Source organism: Habropoda laboriosa, unplaced genomic scaffold, assembly GCF_001263275.1.
Source record: "Habropoda laboriosa isolate 0110345459 unplaced genomic scaffold, ASM126327v1 scaffold40, whole genome shotgun sequence".
Classification (NCBI taxonomy): Eukaryota; Metazoa; Arthropoda; class Insecta; order Hymenoptera; family Apidae; genus Habropoda; species Habropoda laboriosa.
This window is the reverse complement of record NW_017100231.1, coordinates 7,069,601-7,092,566: the sequence shown is the minus strand read 5'-3', so window position 1 is coordinate 7,092,566 and position 22,966 is coordinate 7,069,601. Positions and strand designations below refer to the sequence as shown.

The 22,966-nt window shown below is 39.3% G+C and overlaps 1 protein-coding gene across 1 annotated transcript; it reads right to left on the bottom strand.

Moving 5' to 3' along the window:
- Positions 1 to 292: 292 nt before the first annotated feature.
- LOC108571491 lies at positions 293 to 21,369 on the bottom strand. The gene is made up of 2 exons (XM_017933547.1): positions 21,287 to 21,369; positions 293 to 1,148 (listed from the first exon to the last, which is right to left on the bottom strand). The coding sequence occupies exons 1-2, from the start codon at positions 21,367 to 21,369 to the stop codon at positions 293 to 295; spliced, it is 939 nt and encodes a 312-aa protein (XP_017789036.1).
- Positions 21,370 to 22,966: the final 1,597 nt, after the last annotated feature.

Sequence of the window (22,966 nt, the reverse complement as noted above, 5' to 3'; positions counted from 1 at the left end):
ATTATTAGGACAGCAGATGGCGCGATAGTCACATGCATGGCGGACACCGGGTCAAATGTGACCCAATATTAAAATCATTTCTGTACACAAGATGAACCTAATGTTTTTTTTTTATTTTACTCTATTTCGAATGCCGGCATCTAAAAACCGGGTCAACAGTGACCCGGCATCCGCCGTTTGAAGGTTAAAGCATGCCTTTATATTGTTTTTCTTTTAGAAACAGAGTTGTTATATTCATTCACCGTTATTGCAATAAATTCTACTTAAACGATAGTAAAAAAATGAGATTCACTCACCCAAACGCGGCGAAGTTCATGTGTCCATCCCCAACAGGCAGCTCCTTGAATCTTCTTCCGGTTTTCAGCTCGGAGCCTCGAAGCTTCTTCCGGTAACAGTGTTTCGCTCGAATCCACGGAACACTCGAAGAACTTCTTGGCAAATTATTATACTTTTTTCTATCACTAGCAACTAGAACGTTTTCTTTATTCTTCTCCATTGACACAGTAGAACTACTTTTCTTATCACTTTTATTTTCACACACAATTTCACTTTCTTTTTGAACCATCTTCTTCTCCTTCAAATCTTCAACTGTCTTCCGATTATTCACAATTTTCTCTTTCGTTTCACTTGCATGATTGACACTTTTCTCGCGGAATTTTTCGTCCTTTTCAATCGTCTTCTCTGAATTTTCGTTGGAAAAAGAAAAAGTGGTGTCAGGAGTAAGACATTTCTTCTTCTCAACCACAAAATCGATAGCTGTGGAGAATATTTCTCTCCCTGAATTCGACGTTGAAGATTTCGACAATTTCAAACGTGGAACGAACACTCGATTGCCCACAGTGACGTCACAATTCCCATTTACATTATTTTTCTGTAAATTATCATTGCTGGACACATAAGGATCAGTTTTTTCGTCAGTTTCATCGTCATTTTCTGTCTTACACGATTCTTCATTTTTGTCTGAAGAAGTTTTGTTGCGTACTGTGATCGACGATGCTCTCGAGGTTTGTTGAATGACAATTTCGTGTAGATCAGCGGCGGCAGCTTCCAATTCTGCAACTCGTTTCTCCAAGAAAGCTATTTGATAATCTCGCGTTCTTAGCAGGTAGAGGGCTTTTTGGGCTCTTTCTTCTTCGTTCAAAGCATTTCTGCAAAAAATATGAAAATTCGTTGAATTTTACTTTCTACCTTTTCCTTACTAAAAACGTGACTATAGTTACTCAACGTTCAACGCTCCCTGTATACTAAAGGCGACTGTAGTCACCCAAAAACGACTATGATCATTCATAAAAATTTCTTTTCTCTTTCATTTTTTCCCCCTTTTTTCCATAAAGATTTACTTTTGCCGAATAGTTTTGTTAATTGTTTTAAAAAGTACGCTCGCGTCTTGACTTAACCTGTATATAGATAAAAATTTCAAGTAAACCAAAAAAAAATTCTATTTCATTTACATTAATTCCCAAATGTATGTATTATGTGTCAAGGAATTATTATGCTCAAGCTTCAAAGGATTAATCATCATCCTCGTGCATCAAAAAATTACACTCAATTACCCTGTTCAAACAGTATTCACACAAGGATAAACATAAAACCCGTAACACGTTAATCGGTGAACAGACATATCCCCGACGATCACAGAGAATTAAAGGCGAAGAAGGTAAGAAAGAGACTTTAGCGGTCAAGATTAAAGCGTAGAGCCCGGAGACTCCGGAGATTTTTACAGTGAGCAACGTCAATTAATATCCTACGAGGCCATTATTAACGTCCGTGGAAAGCGTCGGCGAGTTCCCGACGACTTAAAGTGCTTAAGGAAACCGAAATAAATTACGCCACGGAGAGAGGTGCATATTTAATTCGAGCAATTAATGCCGTCTTGTAAAACACGCCGCTGGGGTGGCTGTTGCCCGTGTAGTCCTCCCTCTTTCCTGGCAGTAATGAGCCCGATAAATCAACCAGGCTCTGCACTCGAAACTTCGTGGATAAACTTTCGGCTCCTGCAGCTTTCTTCCTGGTCTACACACCATCGAATGTCTACTACTGTGTCTAGGATAGTTCGTTGATTTGGTTGGCTAACTGTTCTTCCTTCGTGTCGACGAATATCGGACACACTACACAGGTTTATAAGTATTTGTCAATGAATTTTTTCTTTCTCTTTATAGAATGATTTCTAAAATTTATCAAAAGAATTTTGTATTTTTTCTTTTAACCTCTTCAAAGTTGTCGGGCTCAAACATTTAAAAAAAAAAGTGGAATTTGAGGTTTAAGTCAAAATGGTTTAACTTAAAAATTTAAAAAAATAACGGGAATTAAGAATTTTATTTTCTTTTTTAACCTCTTCAAAGTGGTCTAACTCAAAAATTTAAAAACAAATGGAATTTTAGAATTTCATATATTTTTTTTAACCTCTTCAAAGTGGTTTAACTCAAAAATTAAAAAATAGGTGGAATTTAAGAATTTTGTATTTTATTTTAACCTCCTTAAAGTGGTCTAACTCAAAAATAAAAAAGTGGAGTTGATCATTTTGGTTTCCCAGTGTCTCATATGATAAAAAATATTTTTCAACACATCTCCAAATGGAAAAATATATTCCCACGAAGAGACAAGCAGCAAGCAATTCGTCAAATTAACTCGACCAACTCCTCTCCCTCAAGCACCGCAAAATGTCCATCTTTATCCTACGCAATGAATCTTCTCTCGTGTATTTTTTTTTTCCTCTATCCAGAAGAATTAGAATTAATAACGATCTCGTTCGAGGCTAATCGGCGATTTAATGCAGGACTTTCTATGAAATCTAATTAAGAGGGGGCATCACACTCTGTATACATAATCGTGCGCCACAAATCACCGCATCGCCCCAACCACTGAAAGACGCGGTTGTATCGCGCGAATTTCCGTCCCTTAAATCCCTCTCTTCCCCTGTATCTCGCTCTCTCCCTTTCTCTCTCTTTCTGTGGCGATTAATTAGGCATAAAAATCTGGTCGTTTGCGAGAAAAAAATGCCGTAGATTGCTCCGCTTAATCCTCAGGCTGCGCTGGGGATGACGCCTCCTGACGTTCCGCTGGAAATTCATTAAAGCGATATCCCATTTATTCCAAACGACCCTCACTCTCCGACGGTTCTTCTAACGGACGCCTAATCCGTTAATCAAATCGTCCTCGACCCTCCAAATTCTTCCCTTTTTTTTTTACTTCTCTGGATTGTTTCCTGTGGAACTGGGACAGTTGTGGAAATACGGACATTTTTTTTTTTTTTGGTTTAATAGAAATTGAACGGTGAATTTTCTTTTTCATGGGAAAGTTTAGTAAATTAGAGAGTGAGTGATTTGTAGGAAATGTGGAAAATTAGAGATGATTCTTACTCCTGTTAAAAATATTTCCACTATTTTTAATACTGTTCAATATTAAAACAAAAATTGAGGTGAATTTTGTGAGGGATAATTTGCGAGACAACTCAATCCTCTAGCATAAATGAAATTTTCAGATATAAATTTCCAAAAATGTCAAACACAAATTTTTATTTTAAGAATGTAGTAATTATTCAAAAATACTCACAGTAAAAAAGATTCCACGAATGAAAAGCAAAAGGTACACCAAAGCATATATTTAACACAGATACAATTTATGTGAAATGTTCCCAAAGACATCCTGTGCATTCTGTTCCAGTCGAAGCACAAAAGGAAGCCGTTTCCGTAGCTACAAGCTCGTAATATGGCTTATTAAAATTACACCGACCATAGAGGAGGAGGGTCTAGGGTCTCAAACCGCATCCCGTCTAGGGACAGACCGCGACAGAGGCCAAGACAGCTTCTGACCAGGTCCTCCTGGTCCATTCCACGGGACGCCTTCACTTTATACCAGAATCCAACGACTCGACCACTAGGGATTGCTCCACGTCGACCACGAGGAGACGACCTTCAAGCTTGGATTAATGTTATTACCTCCTAGACTGCTTGACCTAGGAGATTCTGGACATTTGTGTGATACTGAAGTGACTACACGACTAACCGAGACACTTGAATGTGATTTAATTCGGGAAATTTTGATGGGTTTAATAAATTGGGGTCTTAAGGTTGGTTTACATTGAGCGGAGACTGTTTTCAGTGATGGAGATTGGATGATTTTGGTGATGAATTAAGGGTAGCTGGATGGTTGGTTGAAATTGGAAATATAAAATATAAAAGTAAGAATAAGACAGTAGAATTCAATATAAGATGAAGAATTTTTACTGTTATTATGTTTCTTGTATTTTTTCTAATCTAACTGAACGATAATAATAAAAATGCCTTCGAGCGTTTCCTTAAAAACTGAACTGTTCAACCTACAATCAAAATGACATAACGGTATTCTACGAACGAGCTTGTACTTCGTCATTACACCCGTGAAAAATACGAAACGACAGGAAAATCTGGCCTATCGTATCATTTGCCTCGTCAAACGAACCAGAACATCCTAACCTCTCCCAATAACACGTCACCGGTGTGTTGTTTCTAGCAATAAAAAAGCTTGAATCTCGAATACCCGTCGCACAGCGAATGAAACCAAGAAAAGCACACCTCTAATCACTCTGTATCACTGAGCATCAGTTAAATTCCAGAATTTAACAGGAAACGAGGCCGGAACGAATAAATCACGTCTCATACCGCTCGCCATCTTTTTTTTCCATTTCGTCCTCGTCCCCTACAGATGGCACTGTCTCACTAATAAAACCGGTTCGTCGATTTTTGCCACCGTTTTAATTCGTTTCCTGGTTACGGTTCATAAAATTTCAATGCACATGTAAACGATTCTATTTCGTCTGTTTTGACGAAGAAGAAAAAAAAGAGGTGAAGAAGAAACGTCGCGGTGGCGATTCGATGAAACTGTCGATTAATGGCGGCCACTGTAGAACGGATGTTGCACCGTGATACCGGAAGAAAAATCAGCGCCACGACATCCAAACCGTTTGCGTACCAATGCCACGCCGGCGATATTAATTACGATAATTGCTCTCGAGATGATAAATGATCGAGAGCCAGTGGCGGGCGTCTATTGAACCGGCAACCATCCTGTTCCACCGCGCGACAACGATCTTTGGTCCGTCGTCGTAATTAAAGTCGGCTAATGAAGCTTCGAAAGAAGAAAAAGAATAGAGAGACAGAAGTTTGTGCAGGTTTGATCGTGCCGATCGAAAACTTCCAATCGTCTTGATTTTAATACGTCCTTCAATTCAGTTTTTCATTATTCACCGATGTATGTCGTTATTTATTGGACACCCTGTAAATTATGATGAGGAATTAAATAGGAATGTTGGGAGCATCGATTGTGTCATTGTACACAGGGTAGTACGAAACGAGAGAAATAATTATTTTTCAGGTTAGAAATGAAGATTCTATTTTCAAATGTCACGTGACAGTGGCAATCGAAAGGATTTAAGTTTGTAAATATTGGTAGCCCTAGGACAGGGCTGTCACGTTTGATATATAACGTGTCATTGTGTTGGCAGCACTTATGTCAATTATTTTCGTTCAAGAGTCACTTCATACAGAGCTAAATTGAGGTAAATTTTTCAAAAAATTCCAAACTTCAATCTAGCACCGCACAAAAAACCATAAAATTTCTTGTCACACTTTGTTCACACTCCACCTTCACAATAATGTCAGCGAACGACGCAATCCCCGCTGACCAATTTCCCACAAAAGTCGTCCCCACTATATTTACCTTGGTGCGCCGCCATTATCAGGCGCATAATAACGGAGGACGACGCGGTGAAAAGAAATGGAAGAGGGCTTAAAAGCCGACTGCAAAAAATGAGTGAGTCGAGAGATCGGTTCCTCAGCCGCGATGGAGGAACGGCGACTTTGTATCAATCTCGGACACGCCCTTTGTCCGCGGGTCAACGAATTAACGGCCGATTATGTCCGGTGCGTTATAGCGTGGTACGAGACAGGCGAGGGGACCGATCTTTTGCCACGATTCGCGATTATGCTCGGTGCATACGAGCAATATAATGTCGTTGCAGTTTAACACCGGTAATATTCTACACTTCGACGTGTAGAATTGAAGAAAATAATACAGAAAGTCGTTTTGCAAAGTTTTAACAGTACTGCGGTTATATCCACTCAATACAAACATTTATTTGACATTCATTATCATCGCGGCTCTATGTTTATACGACGTTTTTTCATCCTTAGGGAGAGTATAAAGTTTGGCCAACTATTTCTAAAGCACCTTGTATATGAAAAAGTAGCCCTACCTTCATAAAAGTTGAAATTAACCTCAATCTTTCTTTTTCACATCTTGTTTAATTTACACCCACAATAATAAAACGAAGAAGCAAATAATACGACGATTGAAACAGCGTATTTAATCATGAATCAGAAAACGATATTCACTGTTAAACATACGAACTATTCACTATTGAAATGTACATGCGTGCTTTTCAAAAACGCTACTGTCGTCCAAACATACAATTCTTCGCGTACGAAAAGCGCTCTCTATCGAATGCTCGTGAAAAGAGATGGCGCGCGTGTCGTTTGGTGGCGGTACGACTAAGAAATAAACTAGTCGAGCATCGGTCGTCGGCCGTGGCGTGACAAGAGGCGTAATTACGCTAAACGATTCCCGAGGAGGCTCGCTAACGATTGTAAATGCGGTGGCAAGAAGGATGAGTCCGCGTCGCTGTCCAGAGGCCACCTTTCAAGAGGCCGTTCCACGTCCTTGCCTCGTGTGAATCGAAAGATTAGCCGACTCACCGCGACCGTCGCTTCTTCTGCCAAGTATCGCGCCACGGTCACGGCGAGAGCGACTAATGGAACGACCGCTTTTCGACACGCTTTTCTTCTCCGATCGAGTCGTGTAGATGACGCTGCTATCGAAACCCAACCGCTTCGCCCATGAGTCTTTGATAAATTTTTTTCGAAGAAAGAGTGCTTGAATTCAATGGTGGAAAATAGTGGTCCCTATAATACTTTGCAATCTGTACATTTTACGCTGATAACTAGACTGCGAATTTTTATGCAAACTCATATTTTTATGAATAGAAAAAAAAATAGAAAAAATGAGTGGTACATTTTTGGTTTATATATATATATATACTTTTGCTTATTATGCGTATCCTGTGTATTTTTGTGTCTTCAAATTTTCCACAGATGCATACAAATCCGCAGTCTACTAATAACAGTTCTGGGGAAACGTTGGAATGAAAAGCCAAGTTAATAATTCGAGCAGTCCTGTCACTATAAATGTTGCTGTATGTGTTCGATCGAGAATTTCCTATCGGTGGTCCACAAAATAATTGCTGAAAAATTGAACGTTCGAGACTCGACATACCAGCACAGAACATCGACGACTAACTGAACACACGCGAGCGTATTAAACGGACAGATCAGCCAGCGAGACAAGAGAGGGCTCTGTGGCCAGCCAAGCCTGGACTCTCTTGACTCGGTGTATCATCGATCGACGTGTATTTCATCGGCGGTAATTACATAACGTCACCGGGATAGAAAGTCTCGGGATACCTCTCTCTCCCCCTGGAGAAAAGAGCAGCGCGTCGACGCGTTCCTTTTACAGACTCTGGCCCCCTTAACGATCTCTCGCGCGATACCGCCTAATGACTAGCGGTCGCGCGCAACCGCCATCTTGTTCCCGCGTCCCGATACGGCATTCGAAGAAAAGCGCCGGGCATCCGTCAGCTTCTCTGTGCCAGAAATCGAGCTGCAAGTCACGCCGCATTCGAACAAGGGTGAAACGAGCTTCCGAGATCCACTTTATACAGGGTGTTGCGCAAATACGTGGCACTGAGTGTTTCAGTATGAATACGAAGAGACTTTAATATTTTTTTTTTGTTCTTAATTTGGTATGAATATGGCAGAGAAAGGCAGGGAGAGAGAGAGAGAGAGACTCTCTAAGAAATATGCACGATCATGGTGCATCTTGGATAACTAATGCCTCCAACCTCCTTGTGGTGCATCTTGGGTAATTCTAATGCCAGCGGCGCATTTTTCATTCGAAGTGCAATAAAACGGCGACAAAAAATCGTATGTAAACTTTTAAATAGTCGTTGTAAAGAGGAAGCTTCAGTCTTCAAAATCATGGTGATTTGAATGGCGAAAAAAATTTTTTAAACTCCGTACGGTCAGTTGAATTTGTAAAAATTTCGAAAAAAAACCGTTTTCATTTTCTCGCACCGCTTCTTAGTGGAACAGTATTTTTGAGGATAATTAACCTAGCGAGGTGAAAGTAGAGGCTTCACCCTTCAAAATGACTACAGAAAAATTATTATACGATTTTTTTTCACAAACTTGGAACAGCTTTTTTCACAAGTTTTTTTCACAACTTTTCGACGAAAATTTCGATCATTGAACACTTTCAGAAGTGTTCACAGAAAATAAGAGAATGTGAGATATTAGTTGTTTCGGATAGCTCGTTCTGGACATGTGGGACACCCTGTATAGCGCTTTCTGTCGTCGTAGCGGCACGGTTGTGCAAGCGGCGCTTCTTTTGGGCCATCACTACCGAAGATGCGGTTCGGAATCCAGCTTATTGACAGGTTCATGGCTTCTGCTATAGTATACGTGGCACGTATACCCTTTTTTCTTCCTTTTCACCGCTAGCGACTAAGTGTTACTCTTGGAGGAGGTGTGCATAGGAGACCTTGTCGTCAGAGTTGAAATAGAAGGATGGAAGGGTTGGGTACGATGACTGGATTTATTTTTTAAGATTGACGTGGTGCAGTGGGGAGATTAATGGAGTTTTAGGAAATTGGTTAAGCTGTGGGTCGAGAAACGGTGGTCGGGTGTGAGGTAGAAGTTTCGGTGACTGAAGTGTTCATCGCTATACACTTGGAATTCAGAAAACTTCAAGCCGATATTTTTTTGTAATTTTCTCGTTCAATTTCTCACAAATTCACGTTGACTTTCAAAACTTCATATATAAACAATGTAAGAAAAAAAATTATTGTAACATACATCCCCCTTGAAATCACGCAACTTCGCTTCACGTGCTATTTCCTATAGCGAATAGTTCCCGAGTAATCTCAAGTCGTCAAGTTAGGTTGAATCACCCTGTACAGTGTCTCATTACTTTCAGAACAGTACAACACTGAGCTACGTTTCCTCCGTAACCTTCCCCCCCATAAGAAATCCACGAGACGTATAAGAATAAAACACGAAGGACGACATCGAAGAAGAAACGAAACGAAACGAAACGAAACAGCAACGAACAAACTCCTTGAGAGGGTATACGACCATTAACACCTCCCGGACAAATCACTCGATTTTCTCGGACGATTTTCCCGCAGCACGTCCGGCAAATAAGAAAACACGATGTATCACCCGTGGGACGTGGATCGAGAGAGCGGAGAGCACCGAGGAGGGAGGGGGGAGGGTGGTTTACTGGCCGCTGGTAATGACGAAACAGATGGCCTCCTGCGGGACGAAGGACGCGGTGTATGGCAGGCAGGCAGGCAGCGTGAGGAGCGCGCGTACGTGTGTCCCGTAGGAAGAAGGGTCGAGAACACGAGGAAGCTTGATGAAGTGCCGCCATTATCGGTACAGGACAAAACCCACTTCTGGCTGGTGGACGTCCGGCGACTTTATTACCCGCGAACACACGCTTCCTACGGGCCTCTAACTGTCATTCTCCGCTGGAGCTACAAGCTTAACGAGCTTACCTGTTATCGTGGCCCCAGCGTTAACGCACGCACTACCGGAATAATTTTTCCAGGTGTACAAGGTGTTTTGAAAGTGGAGGTACGTGCTGCACGGATTGAAGAGATTCGTTGAAAGAAATATAGAAGTGTTGGAATGTTTTAGAGACAATTCAGGCTTTCAGCTTTTACCGTGTTTACTTTTGAAACACCCTATATAATGTGCAAAATTTTTATATCGGTTTCGAGCGAAGTGAAAACGCTTCAGTCAAAGTGCGTCAAGAAATGATCCGTACTAGAGGCAATTCAGGCTTTCAAAATGTAGATATACTTTTGAAACACCCTGTATAATGTGCAAAATTTTTATGTCGGTTTTGAGGGAAGTGAAAACGCTTCAGTCAAAGTGCGTCAAGAAATAATCTGTATTAGAGGCAATTCAGGCTTTCAAAATGTAGATATACTTTTGAAACACCCTATATATGTTTCTTAAGTTGATGGGTTCGAGTGAATAGTTGAAAAAAGCTGGAATTTTTTTGGAAAGGTTTAGTAAAGAATTTTTGTGAATTAAAGGAACATGTCGAATAATGTAGATTTTATATTTATGTCGAATAAAAATCACTGACCAAAATTGGGACAATGAATATCCCTAGCGGCCCTATGGTTATTAAAATAAGTCAGAGGGCGTTGAGAAGATCATCAAAAGGTATGTACGCGAGTAATTTCAATTCCAACCCCTTGCTTCTGATATACCTACTACATTGAACAGCGTAATATCGATTAATGAATTGCTTTCGTCTCCCTCATCGTGTAACTCTATCCTATTGTGATTCTACCAAGTATTACCACCACCAACCGTGTTCCTATACCTTGCACGTATTCGCTCTATTAAATCGGCGTTTTGTAAATTCTGTATGATACTTGAATTATTCGAAAGGAGGTTCTTAAATCTTCTTTACATCCTTCATTATACTTCATTATACTTTATCATCGTCAATTAGGATTTATTTAAATTCTAAGTACGTTTACTGTAATATGAGACAGATGCAGGGTGGCACATTTAAAGCTACGTTAATAGTATTGAAAAATATCAACTATGTCAGTAGACAAATTTTTTAATTTAAGTTGCTTTCTTTATAATATACGTATTAAAAACATTTGAATGTCACGTATGCAAAGAAGATAAAAAGAAATCATGAATTCAACTTAATCGTTTTCCCTTAATTAAATATTCTAACCTAACTTTTCCGCTTATATTAACACTTCCACTAGAACGTTCACTTTCCGCACGCATAAGAAACGTGTTAACGCGATAATTAACATAATATCAACCACGTCAGTGTACAAAACTCCACGTGCATACGTCAACTACACCTATCACGAGCATTTCTATGTCAAGGCCCGATAAATCATTTCCCAGCGGTCTCTTCTTCGTTTAACGCCGCTAAATAATCCCGTAATTATTCTTCAAACCAGTCGCGTATAATTACACCGCGATAACCAACGTTGAACGTATACCGAATACAAAGTATTAATTTCAGCAGGTAATGTCAATACGACATGTACACTCCATAGCTCGTAACTTACACTGTTTAATGTCGCAGCGTTAATTTATCGCGCGAAATTACAGGATGTCCAGCATGGACGATACTCGACGCGCATGCGCGTGGAATGCGTAAATGTCTCCCTCATCTTTTCCTCTCGGACAGTGCAACCGTGTATCTGTCTCTTGTTCAATTTGTATTTTTTCCTGTTTTTATTGCGAACGTGATGACGTAACTACGTGGCGTTTTGCGTTTATGGAAGGTCCGTTTGGGAAAGTGTACGAGTGGAAACATAATATTATCGTTTTAATGGATAACGTAAATGAACTTGATGGTGTTGTATTGGCAGGTTAGTTGCAAGGCTCGGTTGCTTTACGATCGTTTCGATTCCACACTCGTGGAATAAAATCGTGTAGAAACACGGTTACGCGTAAGGAACTATTTTGAGGTTATGTTATAATCTGCAGTAAAGTTGAAAAGTTGCGTTCAAATATAGAATTACGTAAAAAAATGTGTGACGATGCAAAATGTCTGAGTTAGAAGATTACTTATCTTTTTTCCCGTGTGAAGTTCACATCGTGAATACCGCGATTACAACTTCGTTTATTAATGTAAATGAAATTTTCCTCGAGAAAAAAAAAGGACAGCGTTGAAACGAGTAACAATAAATCGACAACGAAACAGATACGTAAAAAGCGAATCGAGTCCGCACGCCAACCATGGCTAGATCCAATTCAACCTATATGCACGATCGTTCTTGCGGATAAATAATCGCTCAGTGAACTTGTTGGTATTCACCTCAATTACTCACGCGATATTAAGCTGGCGTGCGTTGCGAGGAAGCGGGAGCTTCTTTTCAGCGTACGCAAGAACGCTCGCACCAGCTTATCAGTTATGTAACGAATATTTCACCCCGTTGCAATGCAGTTACGTAACGAAGCTGAACCGAGTCTCGACCGACTGCTTTCGAATTAGTTATGGGATTTTCGAATCTAAATTGAAGTATAAATCCATTTTTGTCATGGGAACATGTTGCCTCGTATTTAACATTCGAATCTCGTTTGCTTCTAACTTTACATCCTTAGGTATATAGTTAATGAAAAGAACATGATTTTACTTTGACTGGTGATTATTTAATAAGGGTGAGGGTTTCAATGGTTAAATTAGCATAACAATGATTGTGTGTGATTCGAGGCACGAGTAATGAGAATTAAAAAACAGCGAAGTAATTCTTTAGAAGTTATTCGAAATGTGCAAATTACGTGGACCACTCTGTATATATACATATTTTGTAAATTTTGTATCGTATACTTCTTTTTTGTTGTAATTATTTTGGGAGATTATGGAAACAGATTGTTCACGTAAGGAATAATAGAAAAATATATCGCTTCGCGTCGAGAGAATCAAATACACATTACTCTACGAATCAACGAAGCAATTAACGAGCTTTCACGAAGGATCTTCACTCTCAGCAGCTGCGCGCGCATCGTGCAGCAGAGAGAGGTTGGCGATAGGTTAGGTAGTAAGCGGTGTGTGTACGCGTTAAGGAGGAAAAGGGAAACGAACTTCCGTTGAAGCTCGTCGAAATTTATTGCTCTATTCTACCTAGTTCCACCACGGCCGACAGCAAGGTCTCTCTGAGATAATTACGTAATCAGAATTGTATTCGAGTCGTTATTGCCCCGTAAGTAGGCTTTAATTTATACGCCGCGCGCACTTATAATATTACGCCGGCGAGTCTCATTACGACTTTCTCTGTTCGTTCCCGCGCGCATGCGCGATTTATCGCATCGTCGCTCAAACGAAATCTAATACACGTGGACGTGTAATATGTATACGTGTGCATGTACGTGTATAGGCAAGAATATAAACGCAATTCGCTCTTTCGTACTGTTCCATGTACTTACACAGAGTGTCATTTCTAATATACATAAAGTTAAAATTGAAAAATCGAACGGTACAATGTTCTTTACTTTGGAAATAAAAATTACTTAACCTCTAAAATCCAAAATAGCTTATTAGTTCATCAAGACGTGGACATTTTGCTTCGAGGGAACGTCTAATTTAAATAACCTGTCACAAAAAAGCTTTATATTCTAAATGCAAATTCTAATTGAAATGTTTTAACTTGAACAAAGAACAGAAATCTACGTTTACGCAACTGGAACATTTTCCACGTATCACTTTGCACCGTGTACAGTAGCCAGAGACGTCACGGGGGATCCCACGGACGTTAATTCGCGGGCAGCTCGAACGAAAGAAACGGATCGGACCGTTAAGGGTTAAAATGTAGATCGCTGCGTTCACCGTTATCCACGGCGGCCGTCAGTCAAATAAAAGAGGATCACCGCGAGAGATAGGAGCAGGGGGGCAAACGAGAGAGCCTTCTAAATTGGATCGAAGGCGCGTGGCGCACATGCCCGGTCGTGCATAACCGCCGGGGCAAAAAGTATCCGTGATCTTGTACGAACGTCCGCAAAGTATCATTCTGTAACCTCGTCACTTGCGGTCGACTCGTAGTCGAGCTGTTCTCTCTTAGATATAGGAACTATAGTAACGGCGCGATAGAGAACTTTGACACATTATTGTTTAACTTAGACAATTTAATTCCCTAGAAGAATTAAATGCAGAAATTGAAGAATGCATAATTTCAAAAGAACGAAACATTTGTTTTTTAATAAAATTCTTATTTCCTCTGCATATGTTCTCTCATTTTATTGCATAGTGTATATACAACGTTATCGAAATTTTTATTCGTAGAAAACAATATTGTTAAATGAAAATTGAAATGGAATGTTTTTAATCACCGTTTAAACATTTATCAAAGTATTGATTCTCTGTTAAAGGTAGGTTTCCAACAACGTTGCTAAATTTTTGAGGATATACATGTAGTTACTACAGTGAACATTATTTTATTAAATATAGTTAAATTTCTTTCTACTATTTCAATGTAATAACCATCCATTATTTATTTCATTATAAACAGCTGTACCTACTTAGAATATTAAAAAAAAGAATATTACAAGCATTACAAACATGAGAATATTATAGTCTACATTTTATTTATTTGTTTTCATATCCTAACCTCTCTTGAGAATCATTAGTGCTCGGTATATTTGCTACAAATTACTGAACATATGTCAGTAACCTAAGTCGACAGAGCAAAATGACAACGATCTTCCGGCAGATTCCCATGAGGCGACAGGCAGGAGGTCTGCGCGCGGAGGTTCGCGTGGTAACGAGCAACAACAAACGCGAGCGTCGCGCACACCGAAAAACTTTATGAACGGTTTATGAGCGCAATAATCCGCTCGCGAGTAACACAATACAGGCTAATTATAGAGGACGAGGTCCAGGCTGGCCGACAAGCATTAACGTACGCGTTAAACTCACGACCACGACAGCCTGGGTGGCTTCCCTATTTTCGTCTTTTTTTTTCCCTCGTTCACCTCTCTCTCCTTCTCTATCCCGCCGCCGTCCCAGTCGAAGACGGCTTCCTCGCACTTTGATCAAAGCGACGCTAATGCGTCTCTGTTATTTCAGTCCTTATCCCTGACGGCTAGACCCCTGGACGCGGCGTACGACTTTTTCGATTTGTGTAAACCGATCCACCGAACGTTGTACACGTAAGAGACACGACTGATCTTCACGCGAAGAATGCCGCTTAAGCGACATTCATATTACACCTTTTGATTAATCTTTCATTACTAGAAAATACACCTGAATTGTCAATTTTTTGTATTTTTCTGTTTATAGATGATAGTTGCATTGGTTATGTTGAAATACAGTGACACTTAAAATACGACAGGTTGTAATGTAATACGTCATCTCAGCTCTAAACTTCTGCGCATTCGTACTGCGCATATCTAACTACGTCACACGCAATAAATAAGATGTCACCGTGACTACAGTTCGAAGTGCTATTCATTGTTAAAAAGTGATCAGAATTTTGTGCATACCTAACGAAAATTTTCTATAAAGAAGTTTATAAATGAAAGTCTCAATTGTAACAACTGATCAATTTATATAATGTACACCTTTTGCGCCGTATAAAGTTTCTCTATTCGCATTTATTCTCCTTAATCCAATTCCCTCGTCATTACGACAATTTACACTAACATCTCAAACCTGCTGTAATATTAACCTTTTAATTATACTCCTTAATGCATGTTTGTATAATTACCTTTTTTTTTCAAACATCTGTACACTACAATCTACATTAACCTAAAAAAAAAAGAATTCTCCAAATCGATGCACGCGAGAGAGCTATACTTTTTAATATCATCGTCGAACCTCAATGAGAAAAGGAATGGAAAAAAGGAAACGAAGTAAAGTTGAAGAATTTAATTACAATGTCATGAAATAATTACTCCATCGCGCATACGATCACGACTTGCAATTGCTGGTAATTGATACATTGAAACGAACGTTAATTATTCCACGGAGAACCGATTCGCTTGTTCACAGGGTTAAAACGACGAACTTGAGACATTTTATAGCCATGGATGCGTGTTCGTACACAATATTCGAACGAAAACTGTAACATTTTATTTCTGTACCGCGTGTCTTCGTTCTTTTGTGTGTTCGACTTTTGCTGTTGCAACAGAGACGAAAAAAAATACGCTTTCGAGATATCGATTCTGAATGAGTTAGAGGTTAGGTTAGCTCTACGCAGGTTTGCTACAGTCGCTGCTCGATACGTAATGAAAAAATGAAAACGATTTGCGGTTGGTATTACTCGGCTGAAACTCGATTTCAGCTGAGTTTTTCTCGGAACCTCCGTTCGACCGCAAATCGCTCTAATTTTTCCGCGTCGCCCGATGCGCCGCGCCGGTGGAAACGAACATTAATACGCAAAATCGAGCCGTAATCCGCCGCGGCAATCGCTTCGACCGCTATGTAAAACGGCTCTATCCAGTCCTCATACCTTTCGCGTAATTTCTGGAGTAATGTAGCAACAAATGTAGCTATTTGTGTTGAGAAAAAAAATATACACGGAATGTTTGAACTCTCTTCAGTAAAATGAAAAAAGAATCATGTCTGTAGGGTTAATAGTTTCATAGAAGAAAATTCGCTTAGGTGACCAAGACACGTAAAGAATTAATAAAAATTATCAAATTTTATTAATAGGCTTATTCATATACAGGCTTTTTCATAATATGTGAAGCTCACGTCAAACATGGATAAAGGTCGAAAAAGTTGAAGTAAACACGCGTTGCGTTTGGGCTTGTTTACGATATACAGCGACTGTTGTGTTATATTATACGGTGTCAGATTACCTACACAGGAGATGCTCGAAACGGTTAACCTCACATTTCAAAGTATAATATATCTGCAGACGTCATGTTGTTGGTCTTGTCACTCTTTCGATAATTTTAACTGTCACTCAAATTTATTGGAAACGTTATTCAATTCTACAATGAAGTACTTCAACGTTGCCAATATTCCTTTCATAAACGAAAGATTTTTAACGTTCTGACAAGTAAAAATCCAATAGATTCGAGCGCACAATGAAGTACTTCAACGTTGCCAATATTCCTTTCATAAACGAAAGATTTTCAACGTTCTGACAAGTAAAAATCCAATAGATTCGAGCGCAGAGATCAAGCAAGCCCGTGTAATAAGAAAACTTCTCGTTAAAAATTATACTTTCTCTTGCAATATATTTATTAATAATGATAATTTTCAATAAATACCATTTTATTCCTTTAATAAACATAATTACGTTCCTTTTTCGCACCATAATTTTGAAATTAATTCTCGTTGAAGAAACGAACTGAACGCCTCAGCGAAAGTTACACAGAATAGTCGAGCACATCGTACGCATGACAGTGGTACCAATTTCGTCTAGAAAATTATTACAACACAAAATACTTTATAAATCAGAAACAAGGATAAGTAGGAAACACGTTTACATGAACTTTTTTTATTATTTTTGGGCGCTGAATCCCTCTGTCAGGTGGGTTCTACAATATTACATGCTGTCAGCAGACATGCCGCCATGTTTTATCGGTAGTGTCACGTGATCGCGCGTCGTATACGTTTTACGGTCTAACGAGGTTAATTTCGAAAGAAAAATGAATGTTTGAAGGACTTAATTACAAGAACAAGGTCGAGAAATCTCTTGGCAACCTTCTGCTGCACGAATGCAACTCTGATGATTCAATTTGTTTTCGAGTTTTTTTTATGTTTGAACGTATTAACATTCGTCTCATAGAGGCGGTATCAATTACAGCGACTGATCGATGGAGGTTGGGAAACAAAAATCTGCCCCTTCTGTTGGAATGTTTGCTCGATTTGTAAGTAAGTGACACGACCAAATGGGTTACATTTGTTATGAAATGAATTTAGAACAGAATATATCGAAATGTCCTTTAGTAAAATTTAATGCAACAGATAAACGAACCACCCTGTATATTGAAACAGCGATAACAGTTGCAAGAAATAAAAATTCTGACCTCATTTTTCCAGCTACCACAACAGTCAGAGCAATAAATCCTTAATACACACGTACACCTAACCTAAAACACCAAAACAAACATGCTCTAACAAGGGGGTTAAATGTGTTACACACAACGAAACGCGATTAAAACAGCTAATGACATGCAACGAATAATGCAAATGTATGCAAACGAGGTACGAAAACGAGTAATCACTCTTCCCAATGCGTATAGGTACCAGTTGAAACTTACGAGCAGTACTAAAACAGACGTTACATTATGTATTAAAACAAGGGAGCGATGAATGTTAGAAACAACCTTTTAAATCAACACTCTACACGACCTCTATTATGTAGTTTACACAAGACAGAGAGAAATCGACAGATTTTCCCATGAACGAACACATGGACCACGTTTGTCTTACTTATGCACCAGCAATGGAAGTAAATGTCAATGCTGTCAGTAGACTATACCGATACGTATCTAACGTACACCTTGGAGATCTTGGGCCAGAGATATCGCGTACAGGTGTTTATCGAATGAGAATCTTATTTATTAAAAACGACACACAATGGGGTGGAAGATTTTTCAAAGGACTATAGCTTATTAAATTTTTGTGCATATTGTGGCATGTTGATTGATTGAAGTGTTTGTTAGGCGAAATGGGGGAATTGAGAAATGCGGTTGGTCAAATATTGTTATAATGCAAAAATGTATTTTTTATTCTGTTGGTAATACTGTTGTATCGTTGAGAAATATCATTAACCCCTTATGTGTAGGTTATGGTTAAGATATTACAAAAACGAGACCTGTTTGTAGTAAACTTTCACTTTGACTGTAACTTTAGTTTCAATATACAAGTCTGAGGGTTGTTAAATAGAAAGTATATGTAATATCTCAATATTTTTCATTTAACACATTATTAAATATAATGTATAATGCAATATAGACTTTGATAAGTAACTTAGAATTTTTTCAGATTTCTTTAAATCCTAGAACAGTAAAAAAATTAGACCTATGGAGTGTAAGAAAATATGTTTGTGTACGGAGGGTTAATTCTCAAAATATAAACATACACTTCCGCGTGTGTAATCGAGAACAAGTCGATCGCGTGAGACAAGCGAGATTACACGTACCTGAAGCGATCGCGCGAGGAGGAGGAAGGCAGGTCTTCGGTGAAAGTACAAAAAGCAGCACCCTTGTCGTGGGTGACGGGGCGATTTCGACGACCCTCGTTTTGTAAACTAGGCGCGAGGGAATTTCGAGCTAAAAACCGGCTGATTAATGATCCTCCGTCTCTAAAAAGGTCGTCGCGTCCCCCATGACTCTCTCTCTTTTACACACACAGAAAAAGAGAGAGAGAGAGACACTCTGTCTCACACACACACACAGAAGAAGAGAGAGAGAGAGAGAGAGAGACTCATTCACTCTCAATGGACGTGGCGGAGTTCCTTAGGGCTAGCAGCAAGAGAGCTAGAAATTGATTCCAGATTACTTGTCGCCGACAAGAAACACGAGCATCACGAAAGATGACTCTTGACATCGCGTCACGCTGTAATCTGTACGCGTCTCGTCATGGACAGGAATTACTCCGTGGGTTCCTCTCCACTGTTGCTTCTTTATCCGGCTTCGCGTGGAGATTATGGTCAATCGAGATGAAATGTAATTTTAGATGGTATGTATTTCTATTTTTTTCCTTTTTTTTTTAGTTTTGTGATTTAATTCTATAGGTTAATCTGGTGAGATCTGGCAAATGTAATTTTCCCATTATTTTGACATATTTTTATCGAATATTGAACATATGTAATGTCTTATAAAATTTCGCAAAAGCCATCTCTTTTCTATCTCACTCTAGTGTCACTAAAACCAGCAGAAAGATCTGAAATTCCAGTCCATCCTAGATGACTTACCCCCCACACACTTTTCTACTCACCAAGCACCAAAGAAAAAAGCAGTCACGCTTCGTACTCGTGTCAAATCGCAAACGTGAACGAATCGTGCGACTAAAACTAGCACTGTATACAGGATGATTCACAACAAACGTGAAAAACTTTCTTACGTTACTTGCAAAGGTTATATAAACGTTATACGAATGTTAAATGTCACTTTGGATACTTGCAACAGTTCAAAGTTTCACTGTTGTCATAATAAAATCACAAGCGACTTCTTGGAAATGAAAACGAAACACAAGCTCGCAAAATGTTATCTGTGCATAGGTCAGTTCTGTAATAAATACCCTAAATGTGCTCTCCGAGTTTAAACGCAAACACACAGCAACCTAACCTTAAAGATGCAAACTGTCAATTTTCAACCTACCAATAAAACACACTAATATTAATTACTCTTCGATAACATCAGTTTAACTACGTAAATAGGGAGAATAGACACTATGTGTGACACTTCTGAATCAGCCTGTACACAAAAGAAGAGTATTTTATGGCTAGCAAGAACTCAGTAGCGCGTTTCGCGACTGGCGACTAACATTGTAACGTGACAAAAAGCGGAAAGAGGATCGACGACCGTTATAGGCGGTTTTTCGCGGGCCCAGGAAACGGCTAGAGGTGACGAGGGTAATATTTCAAAGCTCGTTGAGTGGCCAGGCGAGCGGAATGCCGGCAGTAATTTGAACAAACGTACGACAACGTCTCATTTGTCACGGCGCGTGTGACGCGGGCCCTAACGCGCCAGAAATACCGGCCGATGGACACTTTTTCTCCCCACCCCAGTATCGCGCCGTTCTACTGCGCATGTCTCCTTCGACCGTGTCGCTGTCTCGAGTGTTCGTAAGCGTCAGGAATTCGATCGTAATGAGCTTGCTCGTGTCAAAGGGTTCTTGTCCCTGTGGAGAACGAGTCGCGATCACCGGGATGGATGGGATGATTGAACGACTTGGAGACTTTATTCTGGGTGCTTTTAAAAATAATCAAATGTGGAGGTCTCTCGTGGTCGGTTGACGATTTGTAACCGTGCTAAGCATATGAGGACAAAATGGGAATTTTCCTCGTTTCAATTAGACACAAAGTGATTTTGTAAGATTACTTGTGATAGATACATGATTTTGTATGTGTGGCTAGATACTGTTGAAATAGTTACATTGTATTATAACATTAAATGACATTTGTAGTTAAGGTTATGGTACAAATTGGTACAAATAAAATTCTAAAAAAAATTTCACTTTCTATTCCAAATGAAATCCCTATTAAAACAGCAACACTCAATAAGAAAATAGCCTACTCAACGACCAATTAAGCACTTAAATAAAACTAATTCTTCCCAATAACAAAAAAATGGATTTTCTAGAATCGTCCATCACAAAGTACTGACTTCCCTAACTTCTCTGCAAGTCCATAAAACAGGTAGACTCGACGAGAAAACTTTATATTAACCTATCATGATGAACAGTCAAAGCGTCCAGCCGTAATTTTTACTTTGAAATCACGCTACCGACGGACAGAAGCGCGCGATGAGAGCCAGATTGGCCGGTGTTTGCGATGAGCAAACGCAGCTAATTAAAATCCCTCCTCGGTTGCTAATCAACGAATGCCTTTAGGCTGCGAGTATGGTCAACGATCCTCGACCCTTCAAACCCCCTTTTTCTCGAGAAATTATGTGTATAACCGATCTCGATCGATTCGATTCCCTTCACCGACGTTTTTCCTTCATATATGTCTTCCTCTTACCTGAAGATGCAGCTCTCGATCTTCCTCATGAGTTTCCTTGGCGAACAGTCCGTGGGGTCGCGCTGTTGCAAACCGTCGGCCATGTTCTATTAACAAAAATGGCGGAGTTGACAGGTGATTTTTGGTGTCGAAGTAATCATGGTACAATGTGAGAGATTTCTTATGAAGAAATAAGTTGAAATTATGAAAAAATGTTGCATATAAGGCTTCCTTTTCAAGAGAAAAATTTTATTTTGCAATTTTAATTAGGTTTTTCGTAACGAATCCTCTTCTGGCTGGTTGTATCACGATCACTGGGTATAAAAATTTATTTAATAAAGTTTTGAATGTCGCAGTAATCATGGTATAACTGTAAAGTGATTTCTTATGAAAAAATAAATTCAAATTATAAAAAAACGTTCCATTTTCAGGAGAAAAATTTTATTTTGCAATTTTAACTAATTTTTTTTCGTAAGGAATCATCTTTTGGTTGATTGTGTAAAATTTTGTTTCAACTATGAAATGTATACAAAATTTTATTTTCATTGGACTGATCGTGCATATAGTGTTAGGCTGTTATTCCAGTGGTGGATGTTCAGAAAAAAGCGTGTTCGACATAATTTTTTCGCGTCCCACATGATGTTTGGCATGTCGCGTCGCCGGTTAGATCATAAATTAGTTCGGTGGAACGAGGGTTAGGAAGACGAGCTACACGGTTTTAGCCTTATTTTAGATCAATGATAGCATATGGTTTTGGAAAGCTGGGGAACACTCGTCATCCACTTCCGCGTGATGTACGAGCGAAACTCACTTTCCGTGGCGACATACTTATGACTCGGCGCCTAAAGCACATGGAGCTTTAACTTCCGAGGCGTTAACCCACTCACGGACCAACTTTCTTCGTTCCCCCTCGCTTACAAATTTACACAGCAATTTCAAAATACGAAGTGAAACCGAATGACGAGAGTAGTAGAAATATTCCGAATTTATAATTTGAAAATGATTGTTTTTATTTTAAATTTTAAAAATCAGAATTTTGAGTTCGAATTTCAAATTAAAATTCTCGGTTTAAATTTTACATTTTAGTTTTGATACTGGTTTTTAAATAAAAATTTTGAATTCAAATTTCTGGTTAAATTCATCACTGTAAGAAAATTCCTGACATCATAATGTAACACCCCGTAGAGTAAAAAATTCCTTAAAACTACCAACCAACTAAAAAATAACTCGAATTTTGAAATCAATTTTCCAATTTGAATTTGAATTTCAAATTTGACCGTTCGTCAGTTCTCCTTTAAATTTCACATTAAATCCATCACTCATCGCTGTATGAAAATTCCTTCCAACGAAATGTGATACCCTGTAGAACAAAAAAAAAAAAAAAAGTTCCTTAAAACTACCAGTGAAGCAAAAAATTCAAAATCCTTCGTAACATTCTCTTCCTCGACAAAATTCCGATCAAACAACGCCAGGCAGCGTTCACAGCGACAAGCATCGGCTGAAACCCGGCACCCCGAAAATTTTTCCCTCCGGGCGCAGCCAACGCTCGAGATGATATCTCGCTCGATGCATCCCTGAGGTCGCGTAGTAGGAAAGAGTCTGCCGGAGAGCAGGGCTATTAATAATCGTCGCATAGGAAGGCGCGTGCTGCTTGGACGGTCGTGTGTCACTAACGGGTGGCACTGAAACGTTTGTTTGTTC